Raw genomic sequence first — 20,576 nt, 5'->3', positions numbered from 1 at the left:
TCTTTGAAGAGATAGTATTACATTCTTTAGGTCATTCTTTAGTACGTGTCTATGGAGATATAAGTAATATTGGCCGCAAAAACTTCTATCTTGCGGGCGAGCAAGACAATGAGCAAGACAATGCTAAATAGCAAAAGACAATAAGCCAACGGTGGATTAAAATGACTTTTATTTCAATCAAGCTTATTTATATGTCTATCACATAGATTAAACAAAATAGCAATTATTTGAAATAAACTTAAAAATAAACATTAGTATATCACAGAACAAAAACAATCCCATGTATCAGCAACTATAAACAAAACAAAAACTATGTCACTTGTCTCATACAAAAAATCATAACAAATCTCTTCCATTCCATCATCACCATCATCATCATCATACTGATATCTTGTGCTCAGGTCTATGAGTGAACTCAAAATCAATGTGCACAAAAGCTCTTTCAACTTCCGGAAGCTGTTCTAGTTTCTCTTGAAGTGTTTCACCGATGTTGTGTGCTTGGTTCAGAAGCATGTCTTCCGGCAAAACAATGTCGACTTCGACGAAGTAGTGTGCGCCGAACGTGTACGCTCTAACCGTATCTATGTGCTTGATTTGCTCGTGGTGGTTCCATATAAGGTAGGTTAGCTTTGCCAAGAAATCGGGTGGCGCTGTTCTTCCAATGAGGGACCAAACATTCTCAATCACTGTCTTTGTCCATGTGTTGATTGTGTATAACGCAATCTGCAACGTTCGAGAAAAAATCATCGTTGTTAGTATCTCGATCGAGATCGTGGAGTAAATAAAATGAGAAGAAAATAAGATATTGTTATAGTATACTTACGACAATAGCTCCGGCTGGATCGATCCACCATACGTATTTGACAGCAAGAACAGCAGCAGCTAATCCGACGGAATTAGTAACGACATCAAAAAGATGATCTTGTGCGTAAGCTCTGACGATTTCGTTTTTGAATCTTCGACAGTAAAGCATAAGAATGAACTTCACCACGGTCACGGCTACCATAATTCCAATCATCCAATTTACCTTAGTTGGATCAACTTCAGGTTTTGCCTATAAGAAAACGACGAAGAGAAGCTTAAAACACTTCTACATGCGACAAAACCGATTAAGCGCAAATTCAGACTAGTGAATAAATAATTACCTTTGCAATAATTTGCCGGCCAGACTCGATCAAAATCTGCAAGCCCAAGGTCGCCATTACTGATGCAAAAACAATGATACCCTGCATAAAAAAAAACGATAAGCATGTGTGATTTTTTAGAATATCTTAAACAACTGATTTAAAGTAGTTATCGATCGCATTGCGATCTTACCACTGGTTGCATGCGTTTCTTTCCAATCGGGTAGTGAAACCGGTTAGGCTTTCTCATAGCATTGGAAGTAAACCACAGTATGAAACCTGACAAGAGATCCAAAAGAGAATCTAGTGTTGATGCAATGACGGCCAGTGATCTACTCTCGATCGACGCGAAAACCTTTGCAGCAAACAGCACCAAGTTACATATATTCGACACATGAACCGCCATTCTCTCACTCTTCGCAAGCTGCTTCATTTCATCCTGAGAAAAATATACGCAATTTTTATTTAGTAGAATCCTCTTTATGGACTAAATTCAATCATTCAGATCGGAAATCATCGGTGCTGTCAAATAACAGCTATAACAGAACTATAGCAGAATTGAACAAACCGCTAAATTCCGCTATTCGCAACTGACAACATAGGAAATCACAAATTAAATGTAAATCATAGTCATATATAGAACAATCTACCTCGGTAAGACCTCCGGGGTAAAAACCGGTTTCATGCATAGCCTCCATTTCGTTAAATCCTTCAAGGAGTCTCTCTTGTTTCTTGTAATACTCCGCCACCTTGCGTTGCTTCTCTGAAACACAAGTGGTTTAAGATCGGTTACATACACATAATAGCGAGTTGAACAATCAATAACTTCAGTTTATAATATATTTTGGAGGCAAAATCAATTCCATTGAAATCACTCAAAGGTTGTCAAAAACAATTTCATGTGTCTAAAATCACTTTTGACACTCCATCAGACGAAACCAAACACACTTTAAGGATCTGTTTGGATAAACAACTTATTTGCCGCATATAACAAAATAAGTGCTTATAAATAAGCTTGCATAAGCTGTTTTTAATTATAACAAAAGATAAAATACATTTAAGTTGTTTTCACTAGCTATATTGAAGAACTTATAAAAATAAGTTCAAAAAATATATAAAATGTCATAAGCTGTTTTGATGTCACAAAACTTAGAGCAGTAGATAAACTCAATCCAAACAAACCCTAAAAATGTAAACAAAATTATGTGAACAAACACAATCTTTCGTAAAAAAAAAGCACTTAACATGAAATCTATTTTACACTTCAAAAAGTACTATTATTATTATATTATAAAGAGTACAAAAGAATGATCTGTAAAGAAACAAAGAAAGGAAGATTCATGCATAATTAAGCCTTGATCGTTATCAATATTAATCATCCTATACTTTTGATAACAAAATTAAATAAAAAAGCACTTTAGATTGATGAATATCCACCACAAAAAGCACTTCCTTTAATAATAGATTCCCACTATTATTACAACCAAACAACAAAAAAAAATCAACATTATCACCACCAAAAAAACAGAGATTTCAAAACTTTTTTAACTACAGAAACCAAATAAACCCTAAAAATTGAGACTTTATTGATTCAATGGACGAAAAACATGAAAATAAAAAAGAACAAGATACTGTATCAGTTGACAAAACAGAAAATTCGAAAAAACAAACTTTCGGAAATTTTAAGAATGATACTCACTAGGCTTACGAAGGAGGCCATTGAAACTGAAGGAACTTTTGTCTTGGCGATCAGCAACATTCTGGGATGGTAGATGGAACTCCTTGACGTTGAGTTTCCAAGAACCGTTAGCAGCATCTTCATCAAGAAGAGGTTCAGTTCTGCCATGAATCTCAGCCATGTTTGGTTTTTTCTGAAAAAACGAGGTGGGTTTGTTTGTGTGTTATGTTGTTGTTGTTGTGTGTTGTGTTTTTATAATGATTTGGTTTTTGATTTTGTTACGATTTGATGCAAATGTGTAACGATTTTTCCTAGATATAAGGAAATACACGTAAGGGTGAAACTGCAAAGTGTGGTTGTGTCAAACGTTTGATTGTGATATATAAGGTTGTTTTTTTTTTAATGTTTTTTAATGTTTTTAAATTTAAAAAGTATTTTTCGATTTAAAAAATATTTTTGAATTTTAAAAAAATATTTTTAAATTTTAAAAGATGTTTTTGGATTTAAATAGTGGATAGAGTTTGTGATGAGGATCACTAGAGTTTAGGTGATTTTGTGGACACTGTTGTTGTACAGTGATTGATGCTTTTTACTTTTTGTTTTTTTGTTAGGTTAGGAAAAAATAGTATCTTTACAAAAATAAAGTATTATATTTTTATATTTGGTTGGTTTGTTTAATTTCGAAAAGGTTCATTGTATGTGTATTTGTTTTTTAGGTGATTTTTTTAGTTATAAATCTAACTCAAAATGTTTCTTATAAAGTTTGTTTTTTTTAGATTCATTAAGTAAAAATTAATGTATCTGGACATGATATAAATCAGATTGATTAATTATTTAATGAATTTAATATTTTTTTTATAAATAGCATCAGAAATAGTATTTAGTAAAAAAAGAAAATTTTAAATAGGTTATTTGTTTGATTTTTTCTGTTACTTAATCTTTTTATTTGTTATTATTGTTATCTTAATAATTAAATATTATTTTTGTAGTAATAATTATAATATTAATTGGTTATTTATTTAATTGGAAACTTAAAGTTGAGTGGAACTCAGGTTTTTGCGGAATTTAATTTTAAAAAAAATAAAAATATATTATTTTAATGTTATATATTGTTCCGGCATTAAAAATGTCCCTACTTAATTCATTTTATTTCTTTTCTGCTTTATCTATATGTTGATTAAATAAAAAAATTAAACTAATATGATATTAATCTCTTCAATCAATATAATATTTTTTCAATTAATAATAATATAGATTTTGAATATTAAAACTTTAACTTAAATATAATTATTTTGGTCCCTTTATTTTTTAATCCGATGCATGAAATTAATTCTCATATTTTAACTTAAATATTTTAACTACTATTTGTATTCATTGAAAATTAATGAGCAATCCATTCTTTAACAAATATTTTTTTTAAAAAAATTTATATAACAATTTGTCATATTTCATAAATGTTTTATTAAAAATGTACTTAACCTCAATTTTAAGTATAAAAATTAAGAGAATATTAAAACTTTTTAAATTTAACATAAATAAATTATTTTCGATAACTAATCGGATAAAATAATGTGACAAATATTATAATTAATTCTAAAAGTTATTTGAATATTAATGAATTGTTTATTACATTTTATTTTTTATTTTTTCTATTATGATTACTTTTAGTTTTTTAAATTTCAAAATTATTTGAATGTTAATTGGTTTTTCTTACTAAAATAATATTTTTTTATAAATGCACTTTATCTTAATTTTAACTTTTGATTTTTGACTGAAATCATATATTTGAATATTAATTGATTGTTATTTACCAATATAATTTAATGTTTGACTAAAATAATATATTAATTCAATTTTATAAGTGCAATTTATTTAAATTTTAACTTTTGATTTTTGACCGAAATCATATATTTGAATATTAATTGATTGTTATTTACCAATAAAATTTAATGTTTGATTAAAATAATAATAATTTAATTTTAAAAATGCAATTTGCCTTAATTTTTAACTTTTTATATTTGACTGAAATCATATATTTGATAAATAAAAAAAAAAGGAATTTCCTTTAATGGCAAAAAAACACTTTAAGGTATATATTACCTATCCTTAAGGGTAACTTTGAAATTTGAAGAATATATAAATAGATACTTTAAGGGCCTTAACTCTTAAGTGTCCACTTACTTTAGAATTAGAATATAAAAAATTGCAAACTCTTAGTATCTCTTTGTTTCGATAATATCTCTATCTCAATCAAATCTTTTTTCCTTTATGATTACTTAATGTATGCCAACAACTTTTAAAATATCGATATTTAGGTTGAAAACATGGACTTTTTTGTTGTTATTCGACATTGATTGCTTAGCTTTTTTAATTTTAATTAGTTTCTTCATATTTTCTCAATTGAGTAAAGTATAAAAGATTCATTACGTTTCTTCATATTTTTTAAATTATTACAATATTATTCATTTTGACATTAGGTTATAGAACTTTTGTTTCAAATGATAAAATTGTGGAATTTTCATCTCAATTACTTTCTATCATTTTCTCAATTCATCTTTTTCGATGAGGGTCTGGTGGTGGTCCCCTAGTTTGGGTTCTATTAACCCCTCGTCTTCGGTTTAAATTCTTGTTCTTAGGAGCAGGGACCTTGTTGTGGGGGTTATTTTAGGGCTTCTGGGTTGGATTTACTCCCGGGCTTCACCTTCTAGTCTTGTTATCGTCGTCGTCCTGGTTTGTTTGTTTGATGGAGTGGAACAGGGTTGAAAGAAGGGGGTTTCGTCATATGCCCCCAAGATGGGATATTTTTCCGAGAGGAGATGCTTGTCGGAAAGTGGAAGTCAAGTGGTTTTCCTTTTTCATTTCCAACTTCCCAGATTATTCGAAGGCGTTGGATCTCTTTGAAATATTTGGGTGTATTGCCAATGTGGTGGAGGTAGCGATTTCACCGAGAAGGAACAAGTGGGGAAAGAGGTTTGGCTTTGCTAGGTTTGTGGAGATGGAAGATTCGAGATTGCTAGCAGTAAGGTTAGACAATGTGATTTGTGGGGGGAGGAAAATTCACGCGAATATTCCTCGTTTCGAAAGAAACGGATCTGCATGGGAGCAAGGAGGCGTAAAAGGGGGGAAGGGAGGAGGTTTAAGAAGAACGGAGGAGGGGGTAGGAGGTTGTCTGAGATGGGGGCGAATCAAAGGAGAGTTGGGAATTTTACTTTTGCAGAGATTGTCGCTGGTGGGGAGATTGCCATAGAGGAGAAGGCTATGAAGTTATCTTTTGAAGCTAATCCCGTGTCCAAGGAGAGGTGGAAGAAAGCTCTTGTAGCTGAAGTGTTGTCTCCCGGTGAGTCTTATAATATCCAATCTCTCCTAGAATTAGAGGGTTTCTTTGCGATTGCTGCGATTCCTTTAGGCCCCAATTTATGCGTTCTTGAGGAATCAGAAGTAGGGGTGTTGGATGGCTTGTTAAGTGAAGGGGGGGACTGGTGGAAGAAACACTTTCGATCTATTAGAAAATGGAGAACCTTTGATGTTGATGTGGATAGGATTCTGCGCATTCGTGTCCTAGGAATCCCTTGTCACGTTTGGGACCGGTCTTTTTTGGTGTTTCTTGCTAATGCTTTAGGAGTTTTTATGTCTGTGGAAGAGAGTTGTTTGAATGGTAGAGTGATGGATGCTGCTATTTTCTCAGTGAAAGTACCTTGGTCTTTTATTCTAAGAGATAGTTTGGTTGTGGTGATTGATGGGGAGGAGTTTGAACTGGTGTTGAAGGAAGAGGCTGTGAGTGGTTGTACGATGCAGAGAGGTCATAGTGTGCGGAGTAATTCATCTTCAAGTTCAGGCACCTTGTGGGGTGATTCGGTGGAGGAAGAAGGGGAGCGTGACGAATTGGATTGTGAAGTGCCGATGTGCGTGGAATCAACAGGACATCTGTTGGAACCAGGGCCAGTGTTGATTGGGGAACATCTGGACACGGGTTATGACCTCAATGGGGGAGGTTTTGTGCTGTCGTCGGAACAGGGAAGGGGTGGCGGTAAAGATGATAAGTCGGTTGGAGAGTTTGACAAGGAAATTCATTTATCGAAAGCTTCAGATGGGAATGATTCTCAGGAAGGGATCTCGGGTTTCCTTCATCCCCTCGAGTCTCAGTCGGATGAAACTGTGGTGGCGGAGTCGGTGTGCTCTTTGAGAGGGTATGGAGAGGCTGATATCTTGGCCAATGGGGGGATTGGCAGGGAGGTTTGCGGAGGCTGTTCGGACGGTGGAAAGGGGAAGGTTGGAAAACATTTCAAGGGAGGCAAGAGCAGTAGGCGGGGCAATATATATTCTAGTCACTGTTTTCTCAACTCCAAGAAGAAGAAACTGAGTAGACTCAAGAAGAGAGTAAAAACACTAAAGGGTAGAGCTTCGGATCCCTGTTTCCTGAATGTAGAGGCGGAAGGAGGGAGCGACGAGGTCGATCAATGTTGTTGTTTTAGTGGTGCTGGGATTGAGGTTAACCGGTGGGCTTCTCGTATTGAAAATGATTCAGTTGATGGTTTAGCCACTGTTCTGGCCCTGCAGGCAGACTCGGGTGGGGGCAGCAATGCCGTTTCCTCGGTGGATTCAGATATCCTTAGATGCAACAAGAGAATTTTAGGGAATTTCGGTATTGAATCGGGAGAAAGGTTATGGAACGCTATCTCTAATTTGGGTGTCATTCCGGGGGAATCATCTTTTGATTGCAAAGCTAGAGTTGAGGAGATGGAAGCTGAAGGGAAGTTGAGATTTGGCTAAGGGAAGGTTTTTTCTAAACGTTCTAAATGATTTTAGGGACTTTTAATATAAGGGGAGGGGGAGTTTGTTAAAAAGGAAAAGAGTTAGAAGTATAATTCGAAAGGGGAAGGCGGACATTTTCTTTATTCAAGAAACTAAATTGAAGGAGATTTCCGAGGCAATGGCCAGGAGCTTTTAGGGGACGGAGGACGTGGATTTTTCATTTTCTGAAGCAAATGGATTTTCGGGAGGTATGTTGATTCTGTGGAATCCTAGATCCTTTTCAGTTGTTAATAGTTTTCGTGACAATGGCTATTTGGGGATTAGAGCTTTGGGGAATGAAGGTGTTTATTATTTTGTTAATGTGTACTCGGCGTGCTCGCTAGTTTTGAAAAGAGAGTTATGGCGGAAGCTTTTGGAGTTGAAGGCTAAATTCAACGATGGGAAATGGATTATTGGGGGAGACTTTAATGCGGTTAAGAAGAGTAGCGAAAGGAAGGGTTTATCTACAGCAAGATCTGTTGCAGAGTGGAGGGATTTCAATGATTTTATTATTGGTAGCGGCCTTTTAGATGTGCCTTGTAAGGGAAAGAAATTCACTTGGTTTAGTGAGGATGGCAAATCCAAGAATAGATTGGACCGATTCTTGGTGGATGAAGGAATTGTAGCTTCATGGGGGATTGAGGGACAATTGGTGGGATCGAGGGATATTTCAGATCATTGTCCGGTTTGGCTTGTGGTCGATAAAGAGGATTGGGGGCCCAAACCTTTCAAGTTCAATAACGAGTGGTTTAATAACAAGGATTTTTTGCCTTTTGTGGAGAAGGAATGGGAGGCTTTGGAGGTTTATGGGAGAGGGGATTTTGTTTTAAAAGAGAAACTTCGGTTGATAAAGGATAAACTTATTTGGTGGAATAAAGTGGTTTTCGGTAGATATGATTTGGAGGTAGAGGAGGGGGTTAGAGAGCTCAATGAGGTGGAGGATTTGGATGATGTTAGTGAAGAAACGCTTTTGATAAGGAGAGATGCTAGTAGTAAAATTTGGTTGAATCTCAAAATTAAGGAAAATATGCTCATTCAAAAGGCGAGATTAAAGTGGCTTAATGACGGGGACTCTAATAATAGGTTCTTTCACAGATCTATGAAAGAGAGAAGGAGGAGGAATCATATCGGCCCTATTGTTTCCAACAATGTTATTATCTCTAAGGTGGAGGAGGTGAAGAATGAAGTTAAGGTTCACTTCGGTAGGAAGTTTGAGGATAGTGATCTTGTTAGACCGGTGTTGGAAGGTGTGGCTTTTAAAACCCTTAGTATGGCGGATAGTTTATCTATCGAGGTTCCTTTCTCCGAGGAAGAGGTTAGGGAAGCGGTGTGGAGTTGTGATGGATCAAAAAGTCCGAGCCCCGATGGGTTTTCCCTTCTTTTCGTGAAGAAAGGGTGTTCCTTTTTGAAGAAGGAGTTTATGTCTTGCTTTAATGATTTTCATTCGGGAGCGGTTTTGTCCAAAGCTATCACGTCTTCTTTCATCACTTTAATCCTGAAAGTCTCTAGTCCTTTAGGATTAGATGACTATAGGCCGATTTGCCTAGTAGGGTGCATTTACAAGATTTTATCTAAAGTTTTGGCGGGGAGGATTAAAAAGGTGCTTCAATCGATCATTTCCAAAAGTCAAAGTGCTTTTGTTTTGGGAAGACAAATGTTAGACGGAGTTTTAGTGGCTAGTGAGTTAGTGGATTTCGTTACTAAAGAGAATAAGGATTGTCTTCTTTTTAAGGTCGATTTCGAAAAGGCCTATGATAAAGTTAATTGGAATTATCTTAAGTTTATGATGAGGAAATTCGGGTTCGGGGAGGTGTGGATGAAGTGGATGGAGGCGATGATCTTTTCGAGCAAAATGTCGGTCCTTGTCAATGGTAGCCCAACGAGAGAGTTTGTGGTGGAAAAGGGCCTTAGGCAAGGTGACCCTCTCTCTCCTTTTCTCTTTGTTATTGTAGCCGAGGGTTTAAATCTTTTGGTGAATAAAGCGGTGGAGAATGGGGATTATGCGGGGGTTAGAGTGACAAACAATTGTTTTGTGAATGTTCTCCAATTCGCGGATGATACGCTTTTGATGGGGGATGGGAGTTGGAATCACCTTTGGTCCATTAAAGCGGTTCTAAGAGCTTTTGAGCTTGTTTCGGGGCTTGGGATTAATTTCAATAAGAGTAAACTTATTGGGTTTAACATTATTTCTAATTTTTTGGAGGTGGTGGCTAATTTCCTCGCTTGTAGAATGGAACCGAAGGTTTTTACCTTTCTTGGTATTAGGATTGGAATTAATCCTAGGAAGGTTAATGTGTGGAGGCCTTTGGTGGAGAGCATTAAAAAAAGGTTATTGTCGTGGAAAGGTAGGTGGCTAAGTTTTGGTGGGAGATTAACTCTCTTGAAGTCGGTTCTTGAAAGTTTGCCTATTTTTACATTTTCCTTTTACAAGGCGCCGAAAAAGGTTATTCAAGAGATTAATAGTATTCAAAGCAATTTTCTTTGGGGTGGGGTGGAGGACAAAAAGAGGATTCATTGAGTGTCTTGGGATAATGTTTGTAGGCCGGTCGATAAGGGTGGTCTTGGTTTAAGGAGGTTGGAGGATTTCAACTTGGCGCTTCTTCTTAAATGGAAGTGGAGGATTTTGGAGGGTTCCAATTCTTTATGGTATGAGGTGCTAAAAGCGCGTTATGGGGATATTAAGATTCGGGTGGCCGGTATTGGAGATATTTCTAAGAATACCCCCAAGTCGACATGGTGGATGGATTTATTAGCTTTAGATAAGAAACTTCCGGAAAATTTTTTTGGTGATAATTTGTTCTTTCGTATTGGGAATGGTTTTTCTACTTCCTTTTGGCATTCCGCTTGGTTGAATGAAGGACCTATTAAATTGTTGTTCCCTTCTTTGTTTCCTCTTTCCCGTTTGCAGGATGTCTCAATTGCAGGGATGGGCGGATGGATTCATGGCGAGTGGCGTTGGAGCGATTTGGGCTTGGTTAATCTGCCCGCGAAAGCTGCCGGAACAGCAGCGCTGCTGCTGGATTTTCTGCGCTAGGCGGCTGGCCCGTTTGCTAGCAGCATTGGCGACAGTCCGGGTTGGAGATTGACGGACCATAATCGGTTTACGGTGTCTTCTTGTTACAAGGATATTTGCATGAGGAAGGTTGTTTTCAGGCCCCCAAACCGTTATGACTTTGTCATGGAGTATATTTGGAAGATTGATGTTCCTTTAAAGTGTAAAGCTTTTGGTTGGCGGTGTCTCCGTGATAGGATTCCGACAAAAGACTCGCTTGTCCGTAGAGGTATCTCTATTTCTCCCTCGGCTTTGTCTTGCTCTTTTTGTGGTGTTTGTAGTGAAACTTCTAGACATTCTCTTCTTCTTTGTCGTATGGCGGATGATGTGTGGAGTTATATCGCTTCTTGGATTGGCTTGGAGGATTATAAGGCAGAGAATTTTAAAGAGAGTTTTTGGATTTGGCATTCTTTTTGTAATAGGAAGAAAGTTAAAAGAGGTAAGCTAGGATGTGTTTGGTTGGCAACTCTTTGGACTTTGTGGTTACATAGGAACAAGATTATTTTCAAGAATTTTGGTTGGAATTCTAGGGATGTTGGTTGGGATGTTAAAGTTTTAGTTTGGAGGTGGGCGTTTATTGGGAATATTGCTCATGCCAATTGTAACTTTTATGAGTTTGACAAAAACCCTTTGTTTTTCTTAAGTTAGGTTTCAATTGGTGGGTAATTTTCCCCGCGGTTCCGGCCGTCTCTTTTGTAATCTCGTTGTGAACGTTTGTTCTATTAATATATCTTGATTACAAAAAAAAACAATGTTATTAACATGAGTGCAATGATACATCATGTAGAGGTAAAACCTATTTCACGTTCAAAGGTTGACAAACCATTTAGCTCTTAGTCTTGATTAACGGATCATTAATCTATTTTATTAAAAGGTCTCACAATGTTCGAAAATTGAGACTAAAAATAGTTTTTAAACATAAACATTATATATATTTCTCTACCTAATGAGGTGTCTTTTAACAAAGGACACAACTGTGGGGGCTTGTACAAAACAACTAAAGCAAATGATGTTTTGGAAAAGTGGTCCTATAAACTTGAAGTCGAAACATTGGTGTCACATGTTAGGATTGAGGATATGAGCCACAAAAATGGGTTGACATATCCTTTAGTTTTTTAACCTTGACTAAGGCGCTTCTTTTCAGATACACTATAAATTCTCACATTAATTGAGAATCAAAACTTAAGGTAATTTATGAACAACACTCATATTTGACTTACACACAATATTCTAAGTGAACAAACTCTCAAAAATTCTGTATGGCGAACTTGATGTTGGAATACAATCCAAATTATTTCTAATGAAGTATGTAGTTTTCCTAAATTTCGATAAAGGAGCGATATATTATTGTTTTGTAATGGACCAAAGTTGATCAATAAGTGAGGATGAAGAACATGTTGCGATGATTTTAAGCTTTTGATGCGATGGAGATGTTGTTGACCTGCAAGATTAACACTTTAACATTCAAGTCCGTATGGGAGTGAAAAGTGGTGTATGAATGAGAATAAATTTAAATAATTGATAAATTGTGTGATATCCCTAATAAAAAGGAGAAACAAATTGTAATTTAAAGTGTGGATCACTGTCGATCGTCAGATTGATCTAGACAGCTAGCAAAGTTCTTGCATGCGGAACTACCCACTCGTTGAGGAAATTTAGATTATTTGTTATGCATTTCATTCTCTTTTCTTTATTATTGGGCTTTTATCTTTAGACCTTGTGGACGACCCATACAAGTTACTCATCAAGCCCTTTATTTCAGCTTTGCATGACAAGAATTTGTTACACGTGCTCTTACTCAGCCACAAAATTCGTGAACGCGGAAGTATTTTATGGGACATTGTTATTCTTGGGAAGAGGTGCATTAAATTTCCTTCTTGTAATAAGCAACATTTCATTGGGAGTGACTGACATGTCTCTCTACACTAGTTGGTGATGATGTTTCCTCTTTCATAGACTATTTGAGTGTTTTCTAACAATTTTTAGGAGATCTCAACCATTGATGGTGCGCAATGGATTCACGGTCCTTAGCAAACCAACTGGTTATAAAATTCTTTTGAAGTGACATTTTACCGTTCCTACTATTAACGACCTACAAAAGAGTTCTTTTTGTTTCCTTTGTTGTCTTTATTTGCAAGCTTCCTTGCTCTAGCATTTGGTCAAGTTCGTATGATATGGTTCATCAGTGCTTGTCGTGCATGCTTGCTTGATCCATCTTATAAGATAAGGTTTTTTTCTTTAATTCTTCTTTTTTCAGGGTTTTGAAAACATTGAAAAGTTAATTTTTTTCCTTCCTTTGGAAATTTCCTCTATTATTGACATTTCCTTCGAAGGGTTTTTGTGTCTAAACTTGATTACTTATTATATTTTATCTGTCTTCGATCCTCCAATGAATGTCTGACATAAATATCCTCTTTGGTCATTAATTATCCTTCAATGAAGGTCAAATGTAAATAGCCTCTTAGAACAGAAAGGATACTTCTGTGAAGGTCTAATGTAAATGGATGTATAACCTACAAGGAATAAATATTCAAGAAGATGTGGTGTCTCAGTAAAAATTCATACAACAACACAAAGTTGAGGGTTCAAAGAAAAACAACAATCAAAATCCATACAAAAAGTGAAATCAATACTCATAGGCAAGCATCAAGTTCAAAGACTATGGATAGTGACAAAAGGCTCAAAAGGGGGTATGAATGATCACACACTCACAAGGTGAAATGACTATTTGGCTAGGTAGTTGTGCTCAAAATGAAACAAAAATGCCTTGATCCTTTTCATGCTTTCATATAGTCAACACAAACAAAAGATTAATCATAATAAAATCCAGTTAGAACAAGAATTGTGGTCTCCAATATATGTGATCAATGGAAAGCTACCTCACAAAAAAGATGAGAACTAAAGTGATTCACAAGCGAACAAGTATATGAAAGAATGAATGACATAAAAGTTGTAAAAAGCCTAAGTATCATGAATATGCTATAGTCTAGAAAGCGATAAACACATACCTTGGACGTGTACAAAATTTTAACAAAATCATTATCATACACTCGCAAGTCAAAACGATCAAACTTGATAAATTACCTCAAATTCCTCAAGCTACTCAAAATAATCTCAAAGGCAAACACACAAACTATTAATATTAACAAACTAAAATACCAGATAAAATTGTCTAAACAAATTTAAAAATGAAGATTTAAAATTTAAGAACTGGTCCGATCTAAATTTGTTTAGATAATTGCATCACACTACCTAAACTAGACAAAAACTAAAAAGAATAAACATGCTTGTTTTACGTCGTAGCTCAACGCCTGCTATTTAAGAACGATCCTTCAAGTTACTTCTGCCTGGCTATTCCTAAACACACAAGCAAACGTGAAAGGAAACAAACAATAATATAACAAATTCACAAGTATCGAAAACATGTAAAAATTCACAAACATGGTGATCATATACAAGTATCAATATAAACAAGTTTCTATTTACACATTATAGACAATATAGACATTACATGCAAAACCCAAAAACAAAGAAACTATCGCGATGCGAAACAATAAAAACACCAATCCCCGGCAACAGCGCCATTTTGTTGAAGCGGTAGAGGGCAAACAACAAAAGATTTTGAAGTATTATTCCGGGAATTTATCGTCCCCACAGGGATTAGTGCTATTGAATTGCCAATCGATAGTTTCTCGCGTTAATGAGTTTGGGTTAAAGTAAAAACGTATGAACAAGAAAATAAATGCATTCTTTGGAGAGGAGAAACTTATCAGGCTTGAATTTAAACTACTCGTCACAAACTTAAACCTATCGATCAATTGCACTCAACCTACAATACTCGTCAAACTCATCATGTATCTCTCACATCAATGTTCATATTTGAAGCACCAACGAGACATATCACAACTCAGGTTATCTCTAACGCAAAGTTGCGAGAACATCCGTATTCTCGCATCGGGGATCTTACGCAAAACTCAAACACTGAAGCATTAAGCTTCGATATCCACAGTGAATATTAGCTCTAAATCTATCTCTATAATATAGAAACTAATAGATATTCATCCTCAATCAAGATTTGTGAGGTATATGTCTATACAACACAAATCCAAACATAAATGCAAAAAGATCAAGGAAGACAACAAGTTTGATTTGTAAGGCAAGCTTTATACAACACCATGAGAGATAAATATACATATTTTCAGAGTAAATATACAAACAAATCCAACAAATGGAAAATACATAGATAAGAGAAAAGATAAACCGGAATCCCTCAGGTTGTCAACACCGATTGAAGCAAATTCACCTCATAATCATCAAGATGCATGATCCATTGTTGTTTTAGAGCTTCTCTCATCAAAGAATGAAGGTGATTGTGTTGGAACTAAAAAATACCCAACTCATACCTAAAAAAATGTGTTTTTGCCCTAAATATACAATTCTGCCCAACATATCTCGCGTAGCGCTAGCAGAAGCTCGTTAAGCAAACTCTGCTGCAACTTGAAAAAAAAATAGATTTTGTTTTCGCCATAACTTGAGAACCTTAACTCTGATAACATACATCAATTTCATGGGTTCTTTATCAAAATCTAAGTTATCAATACAAACTCAAAACTCATTCCTACATACAGATCATCATACCCAATTTTATATAATTATAACCCTACTCCTAGCCTCTTGTGCCTCTTCTCCTCTTTCAAGTTCTCTCCAGAATTCTCTATTTCTCCCAATTCTCTCTTTTCCTCCTATTTTTATAAAACCCTTCACTAACTTCTATTTCACTATTGGACTTAACCCCCACACCCCCACTAATTCTAATGCAAACACAAAATAAGCCCAATTATCTATTTACTCATCATTCTATTATTATTATTATTCAACTATATAATAAAATAGCATAAATATCAATAATTCACAAGCAAACCACCATTTCATCAAATAATTCACAGCCATTAGATTAAATAATCAGATAAAATAAACGGGCGTTACAGTGCCCGTCACTAGACCATTACGGCCAGAGACGGTAAAATTAGTACATAAAAAATGGGGAATACCCCCACCAAAAAATCCGAAAAAGTGGCACGCAGGCCAGAAAAATATAACAGATAACACAAGACGAACTAAGTAGCCTCTTCCTCCATGGGCATACTCTGCTTAACACGAGCGCTAGATTCTTCTCCTCTGCTACCATTCTCGAGGTTCGGAGCCACGATCTGCCCATCCACAATCTGATGAAGATGCCCGGTCCTTGCTGTCACCAACTCAACCCCCAGATTCACTATCCTCAGTTGATCAATGGTCAAGTTATAGGTTTCCTAGGCAGTGGCCAAACAATCATCCTCTAGTACCCTGATATACCAAAGCAGCTCTGCCCAAGTCTTGAGGGACTTCTCCTCATCAGTCTCATCCTTAGTAGGATCCATGGACTGACGAAGAGAAGCCTCCATGAGAGCAGCAACCTGCATGGTCCCATAAAGGGTCCTCACCAGGAGAGCGTATTGGTAGGCCTGGTCGAGTAGAGCAACATCCTTCTTATCAATAGTTTCAGCATCGACCGCCAGCTGCTAATCTCTCTTCCCCGACTCCTCTTCCTTGTTAGACATCCTCTTCTTGTAATCCTCCTCCAGCGTCACCAGCTTCTCTTTGTAATTCTCTATGATCTTCCATAGCATCTTGGCAGAGTGAGGACCATTGTTGGAGTACAAATCAGCCATCTCCAGGATATGAATCATAGCAGAGGCGTCCTACACCAAACTCCTGTTGTTAGTCGTTGATTCCATCCCCTCAAGATGGAGAGATTTTGCGCGTAAGACGGAGATGGATGGTCCTCCTTCAAAATAACTCCTCTGCAAGAAATAAGGAGGGAGCTGGTAATGGTCGTAGGAGTCATCCTCGATCAAATCAACCCTGTCTACAAGCTCTGCCCGAGAACTCTTCCTCGAAATCAGAGCATCAGGATCAATGAAGGAAGCAGAGGAGGAATGTTGGACAGGAAGTTGCACGTTCGAGTTCGGTTGCTCCACAGCTGGAAAAGGGGACTGGGCACCCGCTGGACACGAGGAGAACGCCCCAGACTCGGACCCCTGAGTAGGATGCATATCAAAGAGGTGGCTCTTGGTGACTGTTGGAGCGGTAAAGCGGCAAGCAACAAAAGTTTTGGAAATATTCATCCGGGAATTATCGTGTCCACAGAGATCGGTGAGAAGAACTGTCGTTCGACTATCTCGCGTTCTAAGTTTCATGAATTGGGTGCGGAAAGGTAAATGCGGGAAAAGTAAATAAAAGCAGATAAACAATCTCAATAGCCTAAGAGAAATAGTTATGGAATTGCATTTCGTTCTACCCGTCGAATACTTAAATCTGAAGATCTATCGCTCGACACTCACAATACGCGTCAACATCACCGGGCATCACTCGAGATGCCACATCGGTGCCCATGTCTGCAACACCGACGAAAGCTCAACCGTACTATTCACATCAGCGATTTCTCCACCGACACAAACAACACGGAGGCATTTAACTCGATACCCACTACGATTGTTAGTCCTAAATCCATGTCTGCAACCCAGAAACTAACAGTTATCATTCCTAATCAAGATCTATGGTGTCCATGTCTGCAACAACACAAATCCAGAGCATTTAAGCAAAAAGATCAAGAACAACAACAATGATGATTTGTAAAGCGAATATATAAACGATCCCAAGATCCACAAATATACATACAATAAGAGTAGAAACATACATACAACACCCACCATTGGAATGAAACAAAGGGAAGAGAGAAGATGAACCGGAAAGATCTCACCGGTACAATGAAATCGAGTCAGATCCATGATCAATCCACATGACGTCGCACCCAATGGTGTTTCCTAAGCCTCTAAACTACCAAAAAAGGATCAGAGCTCAACTTGTCAAGAAGAGGTGATAAAAAACCTAAAAAATCTGTTATTAACTATTTATACAAAACTGAGTTTCGCAGTGGGCGCGACGCGCCCTATTTCAGTGCGACGCGCCCTATATAAATTTACCAAACCGCCCTAGAGCGCGACGCGCCCTAACTTCTGCCAGACTATGTTCTTCAAACTCAAAGAGGGCGCGACGCGCCCTACAGCGCGCGAAGCGCCCTGCACCAGAACAGCGGAATTATTTTCTCTTTGCTCTCGCAGCCGTGTCTTCGACACTTTATTCCTCAAGGCTCCGAAAACGCAAGAATACCTACAAAAATACAACAAAACTATCAAACGGTATAAAAGTATATGAAAATACAAGTATTCGTAAAGTAAACGTAATTACACAAAAACGGGGAATTATTCAAACGGTATTAACAAAAAGCATTGATAAGTGCCACTATTTACATACACAAAATAACTACAATTTGGCACTTAACAACTCTCCCCAACTAGAATCTGTTTGTCCTCAAACAGGGCCAAACACTCAAATCGCAAAAGTAAAAATCCAAAGAATCAAGAATCGACAAGATTTGGAAAAACAAAACAATTGTACGGTTCAAACAAAAACGTACGAACAAAGTAAATACTTACCACTATCCTACAACGACAACATGAAAATGAAACGAATCCTAAGTACAAAAATCATATAAAACATTCTAAAACAAAACAAGCTCAATAATGAATCACGTCTAGCAAAAACTCATCGGTAGATGAAAAACACAGAAAGGTGAGGACTTTGAACACTCATCCGACAATCTTGCAAACAATAGACAAAATTATGCGTTCATCTAAAAATAGTATTGAAAATGCAACGACACGAATCACAAGGGCTTTCAAGGTTGTAATGTGGCTCGGTTAACAAACAAGTGATAACTCCTAAAGCTAATCGAAACAAAAACTTGCCTAAACCTAAGGGAGTAATTACTTCCACAAAGTTTCAAACAATACAATTTCAATCCAACTTTTCTCTTCATCACAAATTTCACACCAAACACAAAACTTATTAGCACACTCTTATTCTAAACTCTTTTTGTTCTTTTCTTTTTCAAACTTTTCTCTTTTTTCTTTCTTTTTCTTTTCTTTCTTTCTCACATTTTTTTTTCTTTTTCTTTTCTTTTCTTTCCACTACCTCATATCAATCACATCATAAAGAGGCAAACACCTTCTCCCCAACTTGAATTTAACCATAACATAAAGTGAATACTCCCTACTTTCTAAGGCAAGGTAAAAATACAACTAAACATCATAGTTAAGGTCAAGAAAACAAAGATAATCAAAATCCATCAAAAAGGGTGAACTATGTCTCAAGTTCAAAAACAAAATGGACAATGACAACAAGGCTCAAAGGGGGTACGAATGGTCACACACTCACAAGGTAAAATGACATTTGGCTTATGGTAGTTGTGCTCAAAATCAAACAAGTGCCTTGATCACTTTCGTGCATTCACAAAATCAATACAGACGAAAGATTAAACATAATAATATCCAGTTAAAACATGAAATGTCGGTCACTCGCATATATACACAATGGAAAGCCACCTCACATTTATGGTAAAAAGGGAAAACTAATTGCGATTCAAGTCATGAGCAAGTTATGCAAAAAGAATGAGTAATATGAAAATTGTACAAATGAAAAGCCTCTTAAACATGCTATGCTATAGAAAGCGATAAACGAGTACCTTGCAACGTACAAATTCGATCAATCATTACCGCACAACCGGCTTGTTGAATCAATCAAAATCGAAGAATTACCAAATGCGACTCCAAGTAATCGGGCCAAAATTTGAGTCTAAACACAAACAAAAGAATTAAAAATAAATCGATAAAATACTATACTATAAAGCCTTGGTGTAAGTGGGAAAAAGGCGAGCCGAGTGACCCGTTAAAAAGAGGTCACTGGCCAAAAGCAACCCAGCGCGCGACGCACCCATGAGCGCGCGACGCGCGCTACACCAGAAAAACCAGACCAGTCTAAAAAGACAGATTTTCCAGTGAGCCACCACTTAAAACCTACACAACTCAATTACAGAAAAACAGAAAAATAAAACCGTTGGGGTGCCTCCCAACAAGCGCTCGTTTAACGTCGTTAGCTCGACGCCTTTATTGTTTCGCGAATGGTAAGAAACTTCCTCGCGGTACGCCAATGCTTTCGCCTCAAACGCAACCTAAAGAAAATGACCTGCCCAAACACTTAATCAAAACTATACGAAACTTAAAACATAAAACCATCGCAATGCGATTAATCTCAACCAATCCCCGGCAACGGCGCCATTTTGTTGGAGCGGTAAAGCGGCAAGCAACAAAAGTTTTGGAAATATTCATCCGGGAATTATCGTGTCCACAGAGATCGGTGAGAAGAACTGCCGTTCGACTATCTCGCGTTCTAAGTTTCATGAATTGGGTGCGGAAAGGTAAATGCGGGAAAAGTAAATAAAAGCAGATAAACAATCTCAATAGCCTAAGAGAAATAGTTATGGAATTGCATTTCGTTCTACCCGTCGAATACTTAAATCTGAAGATCTATCGCTCGACACTCACAATACGCGTCAACATCACCGGGCATCACTCGAGATGCCACATCGGTGCCCATGTCTGCAACACCGACGAAAGCTCAACCGTACTATTCACATCAGCGATTTCTCCACCGACACAAACAACACGGAGGCATTTAACTCGATACCCACTACGATTGTTAGTCCTAAATCCATGTCTGCAACCCAGAAACTAACAGTTATCATTCCTAATCAAGATCTATGGTGTCCATGTCTGCAACAACACAAATCCAGAGCATTTAAGCAAAAAGATCAAGAACAACAACAATGATGATTTGTAAAGCGAATATATAAACGATCCCAAGATCCACAAATATACATACAATAAGAGTAGAAACATACATACAACACCCACCATTGGAATGAAACAAAGGGAAGAGAGAAGATGAGCCGAAAAGATCTCACCGGTACAATGAAATCGAGTCAGATCCA

At 36.8% G+C, this 20,576-nt stretch overlaps 2 protein-coding genes across 2 annotated transcripts; one reads left to right on the top strand and one right to left on the bottom strand.

The window, feature by feature from the left end:
• Positions 1–207: 207 nt before the first annotated feature.
• Positions 208–3,157, bottom strand: LOC131594656 (metal tolerance protein 10-like). Its single transcript, XM_058866841.1, has 6 exons — positions 2,824–3,157; positions 1,775–1,887; positions 1,318–1,563; positions 1,146–1,226; positions 824–1,054; positions 208–723 (listed from the first exon to the last, which is right to left on the bottom strand). Exons 1-6 carry the CDS (start codon positions 2,981–2,983, stop codon positions 379–381), a joined length of 1,176 nt encoding a protein of 391 aa, XP_058722824.1. The 5' UTR covers positions 2,984–3,157; the 3' UTR covers positions 208–378.
• A 7,569-nt stretch (positions 3,158–10,726) lies between these two features.
• On the top strand, positions 10,727–11,293 carry LOC131596934 (uncharacterized). Its single transcript, XM_058869664.1, has one exon. The coding sequence runs from the start codon at positions 10,727–10,729 to the stop codon at positions 11,291–11,293; it is 567 nt and encodes a 188-aa protein (XP_058725647.1).
• Positions 11,294–20,576: the final 9,283 nt, after the last annotated feature.

The sequence above is a fragment of the Vicia villosa genome, linkage group LG4, assembly GCF_029867415.1.
Source record: "Vicia villosa cultivar HV-30 ecotype Madison, WI linkage group LG4, Vvil1.0, whole genome shotgun sequence".
In the NCBI taxonomy this organism is placed as follows: Eukaryota; Viridiplantae; Streptophyta; class Magnoliopsida; order Fabales; family Fabaceae; genus Vicia; species Vicia villosa.
The sequence above is the reverse complement of the archived record's forward strand: the minus strand, read 5'-3'. Positions and strand labels throughout refer to the sequence as shown.